A 20597-nucleotide genomic window follows, 5' to 3' on the forward strand; every position below is an offset into this window, starting at 1 on the left:
TATGTGCAAAAATGTATATCAGTCAACATATCATTATCTGAATCATTTAAAGCCATAGTGCACTATTTTATATTCACGAACGTCCGTTACATTCAAGCCATTGCCAAATGAGTTGATACAAAGCTAACTTAGCCTATCAGCTCCATGAAACTATTTCTCAGTATGGCTATGTTTACAAAATGGTGTAGTCCGGCGACATTCACTCGCAGCAGCTCGAATGATGAGTTTTATGTCACCGCTGAGTAGCAGCGTTCAGCTTTGGAGACGAAGAGGACTGCACTAGCAGGTGAAAGTATGGATGAAAACTAGGACTGCACAATATATCGTTTTTTTATCATTATTGCAATATCAACTGGTGCAATATACACATTGCAAAAGGCTGCGACATATCGCAAAAGGCTGCGACATATCGCGAAAGGCTGCGACATATCGCGAAAGGCTGCGACATATCGCGAAAGATTTTTTTGTGTTCGTTTCAATGTTCAATTTGTTCAATCAAATAATGTTGGAAATGATTTCCTTTTGATTGGTTTTAAATTCAACAAGTATTTTGTTGTATTTTAGCTAGGGCTGTGCAATTATTTGAATTTCGATTTCGACTCCCAAACGATCACCAAAATACTACAGTCAAGAAAAAAAAGATTATTTTGCCATGTTCTGTTTTGCAAGAACACTCTTGTTTTGTCTTGCGTTCTGAATGACACGCGCACGTCTGCCCCTCCCGAAGCCATAAACTCTCTCAGCCTATACAGTCAGGGAGGCAAGTCGTGTGCATATCATCCGCTAGAATTTAAAAACTCTGTGCGAGTAAAGATGGCAGAGGGAGGGCGGCCACAGCAGCGTTTGGTGAGCAAAAAGTCATGAAAACCAAATGAACAACAGCGCGAGTACAGCAATTTCTCCTCAGGCAGAGTGACAAACAGCGGTGAAGCCTCGGCGGCTGATTTACCATGAAAACCGTGTGAAATGTAATGACAGCTACAGTTGCTTAGAAAATAGCGTTATGGGCACAGACTTTGATGAATTTACAGTTTATCAGACCCCAGATTCAATTCAATTCAATTTCATTTATAATATCAAATCATAACAAGTTATCTCAAGACACTTTACAGATAGAGTAGGTCTAGACCACACTCCATAATTGACAAAGACCCAACAATACCAGTAATTCCCCCCAAGAGCAAGAATTTAGTGCGACAGTGGCGAGGAAAACCTCCCTTTTAGGGAGAAACCTCGGACAGACCCAGGCTCTTGGTAGCTGGTGTCTGACGGTGCTGGTTGGGGGTGTGATGAACAGTGGCAATTAGGGCTGTACCGAATACCAGATTTTTGATCTTCGAAGCTTCGGTGCTTTTCAACAGCGAATATTCGAAGCTTCGGTGGCGGCCGCAGCGGCGGGGGAAACCAACATTTCCAAACCGCACCTGAAGGCACCTTTTTTTCACGGTAAAAGAGACAAGCGAGATGAAGCAACTGCATTGTTGTTGCAGGACACAGTCCCCTGTTACTACAATAGGCTACGTTTTGACAGGGTGGCTACAGGTATAAACAAGTTAAATTTAAGACTTTTTAAGACCACTTCTAAATGAAATTTAAGACTTGAATGCGGTGCGTTTGTAATTATGTTCAACGAGACACTGAACCGGACAACCAAAAGCAAACAACTGGACTTGCATGTGCATTATTGGTTAAATGACCATGTCCAGTCAAGATTATATGGAGCAGTTCATGGGCCATGCAACTGCCCAGGATCTACTTCAGCATTTCAAAGTAAGTGTGCCATAAATATATTTATTAACTAACCTCTTGTATGTTGTGTATCATATAGTTAAGCTTTACTGATTTGTCAAGTGAATAACAACTATGGATAGGGCACTACATGTTAATTAGACAAATTAAAATGAATGAAGTAAAAACAGCCAAATTGAGTTTTAGAATGGTATTAGAGTCTGCTGTTTACCTGCCAATATGTATAAATAGTATACAGTGCTGCTCATAAAAATAGCCCCACATCATCACTTACCCTTCACCATACCTAGAGATTAGAATGGTTTTATTTCAGTTATCCTCATAGCTGGTTTGATTGATTGAGAGATGATTTTATTGAAAGTGCCCCATATCTAGGTATGGTGAAGGGTATGTGAGGATGTGGGGCTATTTTAATTCTAAAGGCCAAGGGAACTTTATCAGGATGCATTGTATCTGTAGCCACTTGTATTTTAAGGAAGGGCATTTATTTATTTACGATACATTATTTATTCACAAAGAAAATTGGTGTCCTTAAAGGTTGGACTTTTCCTACTTTTTTTAATTAAGGAATTAAGATCAATTTCCAAAAGATGATTTTTGTATTCCTCTTTTTAGTCAACTTATCATGGGTTCACAAACTTGCGAGCACCACTTATTATTTAACCAATAATGCACATGCAAGTCCAGTTGTTTGCTTTTGGTTGTGCTCGTGGTCTTGTCGTGAACATAATTACAAACTCACCGCATTTTTGGACTTAGGTGATGAGTTATTTTTGATATATGGCGCCAGTCCAAATTTAGCGTAACGTATCTGGTCTTGTCCTTTCCACAGGTAAATGACTGTACAAGCCCCGAATCTGGAAACATTGCTTTGAACACTTATTCAATCCTGTCATTATACCTGTAGGAATTGTGGCTTGTCACAATCCTCAGCACCCAAATCACCTCTGCTCGGAGTGTTGGCATAGAGCCACAATTTCTCGGCAGTCAGCTGGCATTGTTGGCTGTGGATTTCCCATCCTAACATCCAGCGTTGTAGCGTTGACATCGTTGCTAGCGGTAGAAATGGTGTAGCAGAAACTAGCAATTACGGGCTGCTGCCGAGCCTTTACGTAGTACGTAATTTACCAAGTTTGAAATTCTTCCGACGCATAACGCAGTTCGCTTCATAAACATTCCCAGGCACCGACCTTAAAGGGGTGATAGAATGCAAAACCGATTTTACCCTGTCATAGTTGAATAACGACAGTTCAGTGGGTAAATAGGACATACATAGAAGCTCAAAATCCCATTGACACCCCTTTACTATGAAAATCTCATATTTTGAAACTGCCGCTGAAAACGGGCGAATCCCAACAAAGCTGGAAGTTGACGTCAACCTCCCAAAAACCGGAACCTTTGTCAGCCCATGGGTGTATTAAGAGAACGGTCACGCCCCAACATTTACATAGGCTACACAACTGACCTGAGATCAGGTAGTCTTCTGAATCTAGCTAGGTCACGCAGATCTTTGCTATTCCATTACAAAATTCACTTCTGAAACTTTTTTATGCGAGAAATCAACCATATAAAGCCCAAATATGGGGCGCTTTACGAAAATGGATGGCTATTTGCAAATTTTCTCCGACTGTGTGTCGGAGTTTAGTGCCGGTGTTGGTGCTGCCTGCGTTGTTACATCGCACGCCCTGACCGCAGTGTCAGCGAGCTTGTTACGCCTGCAATCTTTTACCGCAGCCCGCAGGTTCCAGTTAATCTTATAATGGGTATGTGTGTTGAGTTATTTAAACAAACAAATCGGGGAAATACGCCCCTTGTCCGCGAAGTCTCATTGATAGAGCCGCGGTGAGATGGAGTCCATCAATGAGAGCTAGCTAGCCTCCTCCTAACTCTGACATTCACAAAAATACATTCAATTGAAATCGAAATCGGACAAGTGTTAGCTAAGCTTTGTAAGACATTGAGGAACCTATAATATTCATGCCGGGACGAAATTCAAACTGTAAATATACTTTAGTTATGCGGAAGTGAGCAAGCTGCGATATTTCCCCATTGTAATGAATGGGACATATACCAAGCAGCTGCTCACCTACAAAGACGCCTTATGCGTCCTAAAAATGCCTTAAAATCAATACGGACACAACGGTTAGCTTTATAAGACATTGGGGAATGATGTTGTAGTAAGGCGGGACGTAAATTCAAACTGTAAATATAATTTAGTTATGGCAAAAGTGTAGCTAGCTAGCCGGCGGTATTTCCCCATTGTAATGAATGGGACATATAGCAAGCAGCTGCTTTCCTCAAAGACGCGCTCATAAGCTTCATAAGAATGCCTTAAAATCAAATCGGACACAACGGTTAGCTTTATAATACATTGGGGAATGATGTTATATAAGTGGCGTGACGAAATTCAAACAGTAAATATAATTTAGTTATGGCGACAGTGTAGCTAGCTAGCTGCGGCATTTCGCCATTGTAATGAATGGGACATATAGCAAGCGCGCTTGTCGGCTTACAAAAAGACGCCGTCCGTAAAAATGCCTTAAAATCAAATCGGACACACGGTTAGCTTTATAAGACATTGGGGAATGATGTTATATGGGCTGTGACGCAAAATTCAAACCGTAAATATATTAGTTATGCCGGCAGCCGGCGGAGCCCCGTATGCAGTATCCACAAAGGGTGACTTTGCGCTGGGTATGGAGCCCAGCAGGCTGCGCTTCGTTCAGAACTGTGTGTTGAGCTCCTAAAGTCCGACATGTCTTACCAAATTTGCAATTAGCCATCAATTTTTGTAAAACGGCCCATATTTGAGCTTTATATAGTTGATTTCCGCTAAAAAAGTCTCCAGAAGTGAATTTGGTAATGAAACATTGCAGTGTCTGGAATATGAGATTCTGTCGCTTCTCTAATGTATGTGTATTGGGGATTCGCTCAACCAATCAGCGCGCGTCTCTAATGTCTGCGTATGGCAAGTCGCTCAACCAATCAGCGCGCAGCTCATCCAAATATTCATGACCATACCATATTTGGAAGAAAAGCTCTTGTTACAAATAGGGCCAAAACACAGGGATGCATAAGGGCCAGTAAAATATCAACCAGGCCATTTTCAGCCCAACCAATGTTACATACCCCATTAGGAGACCATAAGGAACAGTGTGAAATACCCTATATAATCATTCTATCACCCCTTTAACCAATAATACTCGTTCTTTTCAAGCAATTTGTAATTGAACAATTATCAACCATTGCTGTATTACCTGTATGCGGCGAAATTGCAAATCCCACTGACTATGGCCACGCCAAGACCCACCCACGAAGCAGCTCGATTGGTAGGGGTTAGGCATTTGACCTCGGTTAAGGTTAAGGTTAGGATAGCCGATTGGTCAGGGGATAGGTCATGTACAAATGGGGTTACCTTGCGTAAAAAATATTCAACCTGGCTGGCAGAACAGATTGCCTGCATTTTCGCGGTTGCATGACACAAACATATTTAAGACCTATCCAATCTGAATTTAAGACAATTTAATACTTTTTAAGGCCTTATTTTTAGGGAAAGTGATTTAAGACTTTTTAAGGACCCGCGGCCACCCTGTTTGACTGTTCGTCATTAACTGCCGTAGCCTATTCGCAAGTCACGTTATTTTCCATGAAAATTAAATTCACATTTTTATCACGTGAAAATGGCGGAAAATGCTCGTTCTATTTACAGAACTCAGGTGATTTCTCAAGCTTGATGTGCTATTGTGGTAGGCCAGTTTCAAATTGCATATTTGAAACTGGCCTACCACAACTGCCTTTGTCTTGTCCTCACTTAATTTAAAGTTCTCCCACACAGATGAAGTCTTCAGCATTTTTGTCTTCTTTTCGCTGAATCGTGACGGTAATGACGTTCAACTCATGGGCGTTTTAACTGGGGCATGTGACGTGACGTCCCAGTAAAATCTCAAAGTCTCCTATATTTCGCAGTAGATGAATAATAACGGGTAAAAAGGATAATACATTTTGTTTCTATTATTTTATTTTCCACAATGTCAAAGCAACGCAGCTTAACCCAAAATACAAGCTCAGGCATGCACTTCTGTCCATGCAAACTGCGCTGTTCTGCGCTCTAGCCAGAGAATACTCCCGTTGCAGGAACACTTTAGTAGTCCAAGAAGAAGCAAATATATTTATTAAGTATAACGAGGTTGGGTTGTCCATCATATTAAAATGGCTAGGCTATATAAGAAAATTGTAAAAGAGAGTATTATATTTCGAACATATTCAAGCGCGAATGAGAACCGTTTGGAGGAGGATGCCAGGTTGTCCAAAAAAAAAAAAAAAAATATTCGAATGTCAAATTTTCAAATCGAATACCAACCCACCGAACGAATATTCGGGTCCAGCCCTAGTGGCAATTATAGTCACAATAAAGATAATGGAACAATGACCAGAAATAGTAGTTGTCAGTGTTTCCCGCACATAGACTAATGTGTGGTGGCGCGCCACACTATCAACACCGGCCGCCGCACATTGCTTTATTAATTTATTTCTTTTAAAACGCTATTTAAAACACATTCCACTGCATTTCCTTTCCCTGCTCTCCTCCGTCTCTCTGTCACTTGTGTCTCGCGCACACGCACACACATACACACACACACACACCTACACAGCTCCTCCCACCATGTGGTGTTTGGTGTTTTTAGCCCCCAACGTCGCCTTCCAGACAGTGCGGCAATGGTTATAGTTAGGGTTACGGCAGGGCCTGTCCTTGACTTTTGGGGGCCCTAAGCAGGATTTGGTTTGGGGACTCTCCACATTGTAGCATGTTGCCACTGCACTTGGCACTAAATCAACTTGTGTATTGTAAATATTAGTTGAAGCACTCATAATGTACAAATACGCATTTAAAGACTAATGTGAGACCTATTAGCAGCAACACTATCTTTAAATAGACCGGCTCTGTTATAAGCTCTATTGTGGGACATTTCAAGCGATCTTGGGGGCCCTCTGGTAGCCGCTTAGTCCGCTTATGGGTCGGGCCGGCTCAGGGTTAAGGTGAGGGTAAGGTGCCTGGAAGGAGACGTTGGAGGCTTAAAACACCATCGAGCCCACCGTGCACACAGCGTCTGTCTCCATCAAGGAGAGAAGACGGCTGGCGAAATTCACAAGTTCACGAAAGGTTGGTATCTATCTCGTGAACACCTTTACACAATCACACATTCACAATCACCGACCCGACTCTTAGCAAACAAGTGATTGCGACTGCTTTAGAAAGTTAACTAGTCGCAAGTTTGCGGTAAAATGCAGTTGGGTTGTCGAGGTCAAAACACTATATGTAGCAGCTGTGAATCAAATAAATGTATTATAAATAAGTATGTCATTTTTTACACTTACACTGAATGTTTGCTGCTTCAATCCAGATGAGTATTGAAAAGTATTTTCCGCGACTGAAAAAGGCACGTGATGAGGATAAGGACCAGCCTGAACCGGAGCTGAACAGTCCGACCAGTGTAATTAGTTATGTTATTAATTTGTTTACAATATTTTCAGGCTTCAACCAGTGAAAGACAGGGTCAGAGAGAGAAAGAGCTAGATTCGTTAGGCATTAAAGTATGAGAGGAGGACAGCATCCAACAGCGCGATCCTCCTCAGTTTATTTTTAAGATTTTTTTGGGCTTTTCCACCTTTAATTTTTTTTACAGGACAGTAAGGTGAGAAAGGGGAGAGAGAGGGAGAAGACATGCAGGAAATCGTCACAGGTCAGATTCGAACCATGGACCCCTGCGTCAAGGCATAAACCTCTCAGTATATGTGCGCCTGCTCTATGGAGATAGAATCATGCCGAAACCTCACACACACGCAAAACTTGTTTTACTCACGCCCAACGATTCACAAACAAACAGTGTGGTTTGCAAATACAAAACATAATTCACAAACTAATGCATTTTGTTCTGCAAATAAGAAACCTACCTATCAAAGAAATACAGTATGTTTTACACATACAAAGAAACGTATTTCTTCAATGACAAAAAATATCCTCCAAGTACAAACGAAAATCCTTTAAGTACAAAACAAAATTCTACAAGTACAAAAAACTAACAACTGTCCTGTAATTTGCACTCCACAACAGCAGGTGGTGTTGTTAAGTCAATTTAAGCCTGCCAGGACCATACACACAGATTTTTTTAAACGTTATTACGGTGCATAACTTACTGGAACAAAGCTGAGCAACGTGTTGTTGCTGGTGACTAAACCACTGATTATATATGTGTATATTGAAGCTATACTGGCGTTAAAGACCCGCTGATCGTTGTCTGATTCTCTGAAATGAATGCCGGCATTGCATTGTGGGAAATCGGCTTTGCATGCGCCAGGCTCTGATCATATCGTGTTCTGTCTTACAGCATACTGTAATATTTCACCGGTAATAAGACCAAAATAATATTATTAAAATAAAGAAATGCATACTATGATAATATCTACATATATGTTACTAGATGTAGCGTTATAGTTTAAAAAATATCTAAACAACAATCCAGCTTCCTTGGCTGAAATAGACCGAAATAATAACATTAAAAGAAATACAATTAAGATCTGGTGAATAAATGTTGATTAAAACAGCAGTTATTGGGCTAAAAATACCAATAATAGCAAAGCTGTATACAGCTTCTCTGTAGCCTACAGAAAGAAACATGCTGTGATCATGGAATCTGTCCGTAGACCACGGATGATGATGTCATTGACCTACATAGGCATCGCATCCGTGGGCCCGTCACAGAATCTTCGGCGAATCTGTGAAACTGCCACAGATTTTGAGTTAAAGGGCCGTGTTCATTTCATGGAATTCTGTGAGACCAGCAGCCTGTAGCCTTTAGGCTACTACGAAGCAAGATCAACATGCCCTGGATCTCTTTCAGTTATCCAGCTTCACCAAACCTAACAACCGCGGTCCTGCATAACCCGTATCACGACGCTGGTTAACAACTAGTTAATCAACTCAGGGTTTCCCGATCCAGCGACGCATTCACATAAAAGAGGCGGTGTTTGCACAGCACGACCAACAGCCACATATTTTACATAAGAAGAGCAAACTATAATTCAACATAAATATGAAGAACACAGACACGGTTTTACAGGGAAAACGCAATACAGTCGCTGCTTCCTAAAACTGGAAGGAAAGCTGGCAAAAAAAATAGCCGACGCTGTGTAAATCACAACGCTTATCAATAGCCTATCACTTCCCCATCAATCAGGACCAAGATCTGACCATAATTACACTTGTGCTTTCCATAAACTGTCGTTGCTTTAGCCTATTATTTCAGTTGCAACCCTGGCAGTGGTAAGCAATCGTGAGAGCAAATAAAACATAATTCAAACCGATGTGCGCATTGGCAACACACGGCTCAACAAGCCATTACATATGGCAAATAGCCCATACGTAATTCCCTCCCATTAAAATCTATATATTTCATAAAAAATACGATCAGGGAATGTTAACGGAGTTGTCGGTCTCAAAATGTTTTAACTTTTATGAGCGTGCATCTCTCTCTCTCTCTTTAATCAACATTTATTCACCAGATCTTAATTGTATTTCTTTTATTTTTAATTTCGGCCAGGGAAGCTGGATTGCTTTGTTGTTTAGATATTTTTTAAACTATAACGCTACATCTAGTAACATATGTAGATATTATCATAGTATGCATTTCTTTATTTTAATAATATTATTTTGGTCTTATTACCGGTGAAATATTACAGTATGCTGTAAGACAGAACACGATATGATCAAAGCCTGGCGCATGCAAAGCCGATTTCCACAATGCAATGCCGGCATTCATTTCAGAGAATCAGACAACGATCAGCGGGTCTTTAACGCCAGTATAGCTTCAATATACACATATATAATCAGTGGTTTAGTCACCAGCAACAACACGTTGCTCAGCTTTGTTCCAGTAAGTTATGCACCGTAATAACGTTTAAAAAAATCTGCGTGTATGGTCCTGGCAGGCTTAAATTGACTTAACAACACCACCTGCTGTTGTGGAGTGCGAATTACAGGACATTTGTTAGAAAATGTACCTGCATTTGTGTGTGGATATGAAGGCATTTGTGTGTGGATCAGCAAGGCGGAAAGTTAGTGCCAAAAGTCACGTGACAAGTTTTTTGTACTTGTAGAATTTTGTTTTGTACTTGAAGGATTTTCGTTTGTACTTGGAGGATATTTTTTGTCATTGAAGAAATATGTTTCTTTGTATGTGTAAAACATACTGTATTTCTTTGATAGGTAGGTTTCTTATTTGCAGAACAAAATGCATTAGTTTGTGAATGATGTTTAATATTTGCAAACCACACTGAGTTTGTTTGTGAATCCTTGGGCCTGAGTAAAACACTCTTTGCGAGTGTGTGAGGTTTTGGCATGATTCTATCTCCATACTGCTCTACCCACTGAGCCAACCCGGCCACTTATTTTTTCCATAATCGAGCAACCCTAATTTTAGCAGAATACTGAAAGTTATATCGTGCAGCCCTACTGAAAACCCAAAGAAGTGCCCTCGAAATGTTTCAGTCAATGATTGTACCAGAAGGGACAAAGACACGATCTACTAAATGGTATTTAGCCACCAGAGTAATTATTTAACTGACTTTCCTCATAGATAATTTCAATAACAAATGTTTTAGCGGTAGAATGAAGCTTCCAGGTTTAGAAGATTATCTGGCATCCGGTGCTTTTGTACTCACTGGGTTCAGAGGGGCTGGTTGTGTTTGTGTTGTCCTGGCTAGATGAAAGACTTTGTCTGGGAGTACCAATAAAGTCTGCAGCCTCCAAATTAGGACTGAGGATTGGGACCAGAACTTCTTCTTGATCATCTGCTCCCACCGCAAACTGTACAATGGTACGATCCAGGCTCTCCAAATCTCCGTCTTCTCCACTTTCTTCCAGACAAGTACGTGTAGGGGCCGGTCTTCCATCTCTTCTGTCTTCTCCAGTGAGGCGAAGCACACTCTCACGGTGGAGTTTGGGGCTGCCTATCCCATTGCACTGGGAACCTGCATCCTTTCGTTTCCTCTTCTGTTGAGACAGCACAGAATACAGACCTCAATCATCAAACCAATGGTTGCACTGTTTGAGACCAGCAGTGAGTTGGAAAGTACTGATATCAAGAACGAGGAGTGAAAGAAGAGCTGCAACAACGATGCATTTTAAAACTTATTTGGTCAGTGACGTTTTAATTAACGTTTTAAGCCTTTTGTAGGAAAAAAGAAAGAAAGTTTACTCCTTGGTAAGAATCACTGTGACCCTGTATAGTACTCACCACACTGTGTTGTACTTCTTCTTCTGGATCAGTCCAATTGTCCTTAATGCTGGCTGGGGAGAACTCATCACATCTTCCCGTATCCTCGGCAGGCTCCCAGCTCACAGACAACCCACAATCTGTATGAGACAGAGAAACACTGATCAACCTGTCATGCTAAAATACAGTACTGACAACCAGGCTAATACTACTACTACTACTACTACTTTTATGAGAAAATAGAAAAGAAGATGTGTTGATAAGGGAAAAGGTGATTAAATTATGCAGTGTTTGATCTTATAGAACTATAAAGGATAGCATATGTTTATTTACTCTGGAAGCAAGGCCAGGAGTATCAATAAATCTTTCCCATTGCGAGAACCCGTAAATTAAAAAAGGAAATAGGAAAGAAGATCAGGGGAAAGCAGGAAAATGTAAGCATGATGCTTTCCGAGATGCTTTCAACATAAGTGATGAAGTCAAAGCTTCAACTACAACTAAATTCAGAATAACTCCGCAAAGTACAATGGACGTGGAGAGCAGCAGGACATCAGCAACTGTGTCTGAATCTTCATGTTTACACACCTACAACTTCAGCAAATTTGAAGTGGTCTCCGTTGTCCTGTCCTATTATCACCTCCTTGATATCTTTGTTTTCTTCTATGTCCTCTTCATCATCAACATTTTGTGACCTTCTCTTGAGTCTTGACCTGAAGACACAAAATAATTAACACAATGTTCTGATTATGTTGTGCAAAGCCACATGAAGTAGTGTAAAACTTTAAATACTCAAAATGTACTTAATCACAATACATGTATTCATTCAAGACACGTAACAAAACAAATGCAGAAAGACATATTTGAACTAGAATCTCAAGTTGCAAAATCTTTCTGTGTTGTATTATTCCAAATAAAATCACTAAGTTTCTGCCTGGAAAATTTAGAGATAGCCAAGGATTAATGGAGCCAAACTCCATTAAAAAGGTAATTTCTCCTTTAACTTATCGAAAAACAAATTACCATAATAAAGAATACCTCCTACTGTTTTTGTGGAAAATTTTGTTCATTATTTACAGGTCTATGTGAAAAACCACCACATTATCCCAACAATTTAGGTTTATTTCTTACCAGTACAACATCATTTGTAAGACAAAGAGACAGCTCTTTCTGCATTTTCTGTCTCATTATTTACAGCCAGGCACTTAATGGTGTGATTCTCCTTTCTCCTCAGCAACTGTCTATGTGATTATTATTATTATTTATTATTATTATTGCAGAGATACTGCAATTCCCCCTGGAATAAAGTTGAGCTGTGCAGGAGCCACAAGTGGAACACCCTGGGACCCAGAAAGCCTTAATGGCATAATCTATTACAAAAAGAAAGGATTTTATTAGAGATGCACCGATTACAATTTTCTAGGCCGATTCTTTATTGAGTTTGACCAGCCGATTCCGATTTCTTTTTTTTTTAATCACTTTACAGCACACACAAATATTTATTTTCTATCTTTTCTTTAATAGAAAAATTTTACATTTTGCATAGAACATAGAACATTTTTTGAACAGATAATAAATCGCTATAAAATAGAACTATAAATTACTCCAGGTGTGGGAAATTAACTCACATTTAAAGTGCAATGTTATGAAGAACGATCCAATATCCAACTAAAAAAATTGATATATTTAGCAAACTAAACTTCTGTATGTATGAAAACAGGTAATGGCAATAAAATAATATATAAATAACAAATAAAAATAAAATAAATCTAGCCTTAATGCAGTATAAAGATATTTCTCAAAACACACACATGCATCCCCACTAACCTGGAAAGTGTTTTAAACAGTAACGTTAATACAGCGTCTTAATTCTTTATTTTTCTTATTTTTTTTTTTAACACAGCGTCTCCTACAGCGGCCAGCGGGGTGTCAGAGGCAGAGGGACCACAGTGTTTGCTAACGTTAGCTTCTTGTCTCATCTGGGGTCTGATAAACAGTAAATTCATCAAAGTCAGTGTGCCCAACGCTATTTTCCAATAAACTGTAGCGGTCATATTTCACGGGACCCGCGTGAGTGCGGTTTTCATGTTCGAGTTTTTCAGCCTCAGAGGGGAGAGAGAGAGCGGCTGACCATTCGCCAGAATTCAGTAGAGCAGACAGCTCTGCAGAGCCATGTATAATTACGACTTTATGACATTTCATAAACAGCTGATTGAGCGGCGGTGCGCCACTGCTACATGCATATAGCGGAAACCCTGCATATGCACGTGTGTTGCTGATGTTGCGCGATGTTAATCATGCGGCGTCCGAGTGAATTTGACTGGCATAAAATCGGCATATGTCAGACTGACCAGCAGGTCGCCGGTCATGGCAGATGACGTGAAAATCGGCCAATTCCGGTCACCGGCCGGTCAATCGGTGCATCTCTAGATTGTATGCATGTACATGTCCTTAGCACCATAAACGTTCAAAACATAGTTATTGTTATTAATACCCAAGTAGGAATTGGGAGAAACTATATCAATAATGCACTGGGTGATCAGCTTTCACTGGAGTATACGTATTGAAGTATTGACCACAATGGGACACCTCACCCACTAGTGGGGTATTGATTAAGCATGAGAGGAAAGTTCAGATGTGGGATTATGTGTTGCACCTTTCATTTGTCCATAAGGTTGTGGCGACAAATCTTCAGGAAGTCATTGCCCCCGGCCAAAATATAGTCCGGCGCATTATTGCAACTTGTTCATATACTTCGCTTTTTGTTCGAATTTGAAAGAAATTTGTTAATTAGTGGCCTTTAGAAGAGCTGGTAGACAAATTTTGTTACATATGGAAAGAGCCAGGCTAGCCGTTTCCCCCCAGTTTTCAGTCATGCTAAGCTAACTGGCTTTATGTAGCTTTATATTTTAGGGATGCACCGAATATTCGCCCACCGAAAATTTTCGGCCGAAATACTTTTATCACCGAAACAATACGGCCGAAATGTTGTGATGACGCAAACAGAAACCGCGACCTGTACGTGTCAGTACCCGATCCGTTCCACCTGCAAAGCGTCTCCTAAGCAAAGAGGTTGAGACGGACCACGGAGGGAAAACAATGAAAAGTAGCTCTTAGAGTCTGTCAGCACACGTTTCAGTGAGATCTATTCGGATCCTCTGCACTTCATCGCGACTGTACTTGATCTGCGTTATAAAGACCATTACTTGGATGCGGAAATAAAGCAGGGCGCACGAGAAATGATCCAGGCCGCGATGGATGCGGAGAACCCGCGTGGAGACGGAGCAGCGCCCAGCGCAGGAGGAGATCAGAGCGCAGAAAAAAAAAGACTTGTCTCTCTGCACCAGATGAGGGGCATGCACCCTCGTTGTCTGATATGTTCAGTGAAATCCTGCAAGAAAGTGCCTCAAATAATAATAATAATAATAATAATAATAATAATAAAATAGGTAAGCTATTCTGTTCTTAGGCTACTATATACTGTATGTGACTATCAGATTGTAGCCATATTTCTGCTAAATATTTTTTTAATTAAACTTTAATATTAATTTATACAATTGCAATGCCTTGATTTTAGTAAAGTTAGTACACAGTCATAGCCATAAATGCAATGGTACTAATAATTGGCATAATTTCTTTCGGTGTTTCGGTTTTCGGTCTTTGTTTCCTCTTTTTCGGGTTCGGCCAAGAATTTTCATTTCGGTACATCCGCCTTATATTTATAAGAAAGATAAGACAGTGGTATCAATGTTCTCCAACTCTCTGCAGGAAAGCAAAAAAGCCTATTCCCTAAAATGTTAAACTATTCCTTTAACAGGGATAGCCTACCTTTGAGCGGGTGAGGAGGTGGTTTTCTGGTTACATTTAGGGGTTACACTCTTGTTTTTATCATTTCTGGCCTCCCTCTGACTGGACTTCACGTCTCTGCACATCAGGGGTTCCTCTCTGCATCGACCACTCTCCCTCTGCGTACTTGACACTCGTCCTCGACTCATTCTTATCCTTTCTATATAAGCCTTGCCCAGTTCTGTCTCTAGGACATCGGTGAGGATCAGGCGGGGCTTTCTCCTACAGGATGAAACACAGAAGCAATTATTAGCAACCTTCCAGCATCTCAACTCCACAACATATTTTCCCCTCAAGGTATTCTAACTTGTAGCTCATCTACTATCGCAGGTCAGACTTTGGATATACCAGCTGATGGAGAGGGAGGGGTGTAGATAAGCCATGTGTGCAGTCATGATAAGCATGGCCTTGAGTCATGGTGCTTTAGTTTGCTTTAAGCAGGCAATGTGTCATATTTTCTCAAATTAAAAGGCAATAACTGTGGCCAGGTTGGCTCAGTGGTAGAGCAGGTGCACATATACTGAGAGGTTTATAAATCAACGTAGAGGTCCAGGGTTCGAATCCGACCTGTGATGATTTCCTGCATGTTTTCCCCCTCTCTCTCCCATTTATCACCTAGCTGTTCTGTCAAAAATTAAAGGTGGGAAGGCCAAAAAAAAAGAGGCAATAACCCAATTTTTATGAAAATGGCGGGAATGATTAATCGTGGTTTCACAGGTTTCTGAGACAGCATGATACTTGCATGGATGGAGTTGCTTCACCTTAAACAGCAACAGCAATGCCATGTGTAAAAAGCTGTTCAAATTATTGTGGGAGAGGATTTTTTTTTTAACAGTTAGACAACACTAAAGATTCTGAAAACAAATACAGCAAGACAGAAGTGTTCCAAGAAAAAGGAACAGTATCACTTTATGCACCATTGGTATTATAGAAGGCAAAATGGTGTGTAATTCACAGTGCAAGTATTAATCAACTTAATAACACATAATGTTGACACGTGCGATATATGCTGGACAAAAAAAGGCAATGTTATTCAGTCACTGTAGAAACAAATTTCAAAAATTGGAAAAGATGATGGCTTTTCAAATAAAGTTACCTCTCACCAATTAAAAGCTACCAATCAAAACAAAAATAAAAACAGCACCTGTAAATTACATGCATACAGTCATCACATTAAAAGGAAACTGAAGGCAGTGTATTTTATGTAAAAGACAATTTGAGCTATGTATACACTCTAGGAATTCATTTGTTACATTGAACACCAAAGGCGCAGCCTATATTCCTGCTTTAGATGTTCAAAGGCTTCAGAAATGTCTGATATTGCTTATGAAAATGAACACGGCTGTAAACCACTTTAATAAGACTCAGACTTAATATTCAGGGTGAAAGCCCCATCTTATGAAAGCTGCAATGAATTACATAGGAAAGGGTATTTGTATAGCACCTTTCATCAACAACAAGCCATGGCAATTCAAAGTGCTTTACATAAGACAGAGAGACAGAAGGAAAAGACTCCGTAGCCAAATGGTTAAAATGCCACATTACCGCAATGGACCCTTGCATGTCTGTCATACCCCTCTCGTTCCCCATGTTTCCAGACTGCATCTTCACTGTTAACTTGCCAATAATAATACAAAATAATAATAAGCTAAACAAAAGTAGTCATATCAAACATTGGAATAAAAGTTGTAATACAAAATATGATTAAAACAAATATATAAATAAATAAAACAATAAAATGTAGTGACAAACAGAAAAGTTTTAAGTCCTGATTTAAAAGAACAGAGTTAGAGCAGAAGTTTTCTGGGAGAAGAAGAAGCTGCCTCTTGGTGTTGACAGGGGGCCACTGTACGAGGCAGGCCCAATGATTTAGTTGAAAAGAAAAAAATAAAGTTTAGCGAAGACAACACAACATATTTGTCTTTTGTTTTAACCGATAGGCAGAAAAATTACCAGGTATTTCAAACTGCAATCAACAGCCTAAAAAGTCTTACCTGGCCATTTCCAATGTTGCATGCTTGTGATCAAACAGCATGGAACCATTTTTATGCTGTGAAACACGATGTCTGCGTTTGCAACCTGCAAATGTAGTCCAGGAAACCTGTTAAAGCGAAGGAAACGGTGTGAGCCTCAAGAATAATCCAAAATAGCCATGGACAGAGAGCAAAAATATTGCTGTACCTGTCTTTCTAACTTCCCATACTTTGATGAAAGACATGGCACGGCGATTTTGAGTGGGTTATCCATCTAAAATTCACAAGGTGGTTAGTTACCATGCTGTGAAAAGACAAGCATCAGCCAAAAGCATGTAAACTCTTCCTTGATTTGCAAATACAGCAAGTGCAAATGAGCAAAGCTTGTGACTTTGATCTGTAATTCACTATGTTGAAATTACTTTTCTACGTGATGCAGGCATGTTGTTGCAGCTTTTTAGCCAAACTGGTATTAAAGCAGCAAACATTAACTAATTAATTAATTGGTCGATCGACAGGTAATACATCTGCAACTATTTTGATGATTGATTTATTATTAATGTATTAGGCATACATACTAACATTACCTCGTTTCAGCTTTCCAATTCTAAAGATTTGCTGATTCGCATCTTTGTGTGATGGTAAATTTAACAATGTAAGGTTTTTGTCTGTTGGTCATACAAAACAAGCAATTTGAAGGCATCAACTTTGGTTTTTACACAATTTTAACAGACATAATACTTTCTGTACATTTTATAGGCTGCACGATTAACCGAGAAACCGCAAAGAAACCGCTGCAGCTTATTATGGTAACTGTAGCATAGTAGCAGCTTTGACTATGCAAAGTAACGTTAGCAATCACAGAGCAGATCTGTGCATAAGCAAGAACAAGGTAGAACCATTAACCAATCACAATGAGCTTGTGAGCACAATTCATGATGGCAGCCATAAAGCAAGCATCACTAATTATGTTGCCAGGATGAGAAAGCAATTCATGGTGCACACTAAAGCTCATATATAGGTCATGAAAACATAGGTCACACATACCAAGTTATTCTTGTCAACATTAAATGGAATAGTTAAGGCTCTTCTTCGCTCCATCATGGTCCACAATTTGGTAAGGCACAGCAAGAAAACTGCAAGAAACATTGAAAAATGATATGAAAATTATAAAATATCTCTAAAAACTTTAAACATGTATAATATAAAAAAAGGACTATTTTCTACGCAATAACCAAAGTATAACTGTTTGATAAGTAAAAAGATCCTATATAACCTAGGTGTCTCGATCAAGTAATTCAAACCAACATACATTTACAAAAACAACAGGTACTACTAATTATGTCAAGAGTAACAGATCAGGATCTGAAAGCTGATGTTAATCAGAATTAGCTTTATTGGCCAAGTATGCGTATACATACAAGGAATCTGACTCTGGTTTTTCATTGCTCTCAATGGACATACACAGAAAAAGACATACAGCTAAAACAAGGCACCGATATAAATACGTATATATAAATCCAATTCATTGGACAACGATACAATATTTGATGATATAACAAAGTCTGCCACTACACGATTTTGATTTACTTCAATTTGTGGGCCTGCAATCAATATGAGACGATATCATATGCCCATTAAACACAATCGGTTGCATTTAAATTACCTCACAAAAAGCAACTAAAATAGGATTTAACTATTTCATTACTGGACTATTTCTGACATTAAGAAAATAATCAATATAAAGAATCAGAGTGCAAAGGTTGCTGGAAAAAACAGGTTGATTCATGTATGCATGAGGTAGATGGATACAGCGTGCTTGCATTTATTTAACAGTGACGATATTTACATGTTCAAATCCGGTGTGTATTTTAACTATAAAATATATAATTTGCAGTTACAATGTTTGTTGCATAGATAGCACGTGTAACGCCAACTTACCTATTTAAAACAGGCCACTGACATTATTAGTCATTTTCATGCACGCCCCCGCAACAACCCTCTGTTTTTAAAATGTTTTTTCTCCAAGTGTCTGGACACAACAGAAAGTGAAAATCCCTGGTCTGCTAGCGCTAGCGTTAGCCGACAAAGTTAGCTTTTTAATGCTAGCTTGTCTATGATGCTGGCTAAACGTAGCAAGGCTAAAGCTTACCCTAGACCGGGGCTTCTCTCGATATCAACGGAGAATTTAAGTAGATTGCAGACAACAATTTTCACACGGACGTTTGCACCAACACCTTGCAAACAGGGCGGTATGAACACATTTTTCTGGGCTCGATTCTGTACTTCACAGGGCGCTTCAATGTTTCTTGGCAACATCCGGTGAAGACCGGAAGTGCATCAGGAAAAAGAGCGAGCTGAACAAAGAGTTTACAGATTGTTCCCGCGCACAATCAACTGTCCTTTATCTAAGTACATTTACTCAAGTAGCATACAGCACTTTTACAGTAGAGTTTTGAGATACTTGTACTTTACTTGAGTATTTAAATTTCCTGGCACTGTATACTTCTACTCCACTACGTTTTGGAAGCCATTGTTGAACTATTTACTCCACTACATTATTTGTACATATATTTAACTTTTATTGAGGCTACCTTTTGTTACAACTAGAATCAGATTAATAATACAAAATATAATCAACAAAGAAATTATATTTATATCAAGATAATGTATTTTAAATATCTATTTTATATAAATACATTGAATTTAATTAAATTACATATGTAGACGACGCTGAAGTTGGCTCCACATTCACCTCCGGTTCTCCTTAAGTTTCGATTCCACCTTAAAAAATGCACGTTTCGACCATTGGGTGGCAGTGTTTATCGCAACATCGAGCAAACAATCTGTTATCCCCATGCCTTTTTACATTATAACTCATGCTTATGATGATAACCTTTCTCATCACCATAAGCAATACCTACACTTAAAGGATCTTTTTCCACTCATGTTCTATCCTTTCCACTCCCACTCAATATTTACTCATATCAACTGTGGAGTAGGCCCATCTGCCTCAGTTTAATCACCTCAACTGTTTGCAGAACGTGCTGCTTACATTTATCCATTCCCACATTTGATAGCCTACTAATCCGATGAGGATACTGGATTGCCAGTGATTTCATTGCAGCCTTTCCATGATTTTCCACAATCAAATATGTAGTGTTTACCTTGTTCATTCACAGTATTGTGCTGCTTATGCTGCCTGTTTTGTTGATTAAATCCATGCTGTGTAGGCCTACGTGTAGCAACTAGTTATTTGCATACAGTACATACCATTATGTTCTGCTTGCATTCTGAGTCCTATTTAAATGGTCAAAAAGCTGTCAGAAAGAACCAAATGACTTGGTCAAATTTACCAAACTATTTGCAGGGCTGTTGTGGACGATGTTATTGCTAAAGTTCCTGATTTTGCACTTTGCCAATGATGCCCAACATGTCCATATCTACTGTGGAATTATGAAGAAAATCCATCTAAAAAATCTAGATTTTGACAATTATATTGCTAAAGTTCCTGAGTTTGCACTGCCCCCTAATGGCCAAATATGGCTTCCCATTGAATGTGTCACCTGATTCACATACTACAGCTCCTCACCTTTCCAAGGATGCCCCATATGTCCATATCTACTTTGGAATTATGAAGAAAATCCAGCTAAAAAAATCAAGATTTTAACAATTCTAGTCCCCTAAAGTCCCTAACTTTGCACTGCCCCCCTAATGGCCAAATATGGTTTCCCGTTGAATGTGTCACCTGATTCACATA

At 39.5% G+C, this 20597-nt stretch overlaps 1 protein-coding gene across 4 annotated transcripts in view; it reads right to left on the bottom strand.

Annotated features, from left to right (window-relative positions):
* Positions 1 to 19178, bottom strand: part of senp7 (SUMO specific peptidase 7) — a 29711-nt gene extending 10533 nt beyond the window's left edge. Inside the window, exons 1-8 of one of the 4 annotated variants that reach the window (XM_039818245.1) lie at positions 18990 to 19178; positions 17885 to 17973; positions 17046 to 17111; positions 16859 to 16965; positions 14847 to 15086; positions 11607 to 11731; positions 11043 to 11161; positions 10468 to 10798 (exon numbers count right to left, since the gene is read on the bottom strand). In XM_039818245.1, coding sequence (XP_039674179.1) covers positions 10468 to 10798; positions 11043 to 11161; positions 11607 to 11731; positions 14847 to 15086; positions 16859 to 16965; positions 17046 to 17111; positions 17885 to 17941 — 1045 coding nt within the window. In that variant the 5' untranslated portion in view covers positions 17942 to 17973; positions 18990 to 19178. Of the gene's footprint in view, positions 1 to 10467; positions 10799 to 11042; positions 11162 to 11606; positions 11732 to 14846; positions 15087 to 16409; positions 16711 to 16858; positions 16966 to 17045; positions 17112 to 17884; positions 17974 to 18778; positions 18955 to 18989 lie in introns of those variants that run through there. The other 3 variants (XM_039818246.1, XM_039818247.1, XM_039818248.1) reach the window with 3 other exon arrangements.
* Between the last annotated feature and the right edge of the window lie 1419 nt (positions 19179 to 20597).

The sequence above is a fragment of the Perca fluviatilis genome, chromosome 12, assembly GCF_010015445.1.
Source record: "Perca fluviatilis chromosome 12, GENO_Pfluv_1.0, whole genome shotgun sequence".
Classification (NCBI taxonomy): Eukaryota; Metazoa; Chordata; class Actinopteri; order Perciformes; family Percidae; genus Perca; species Perca fluviatilis.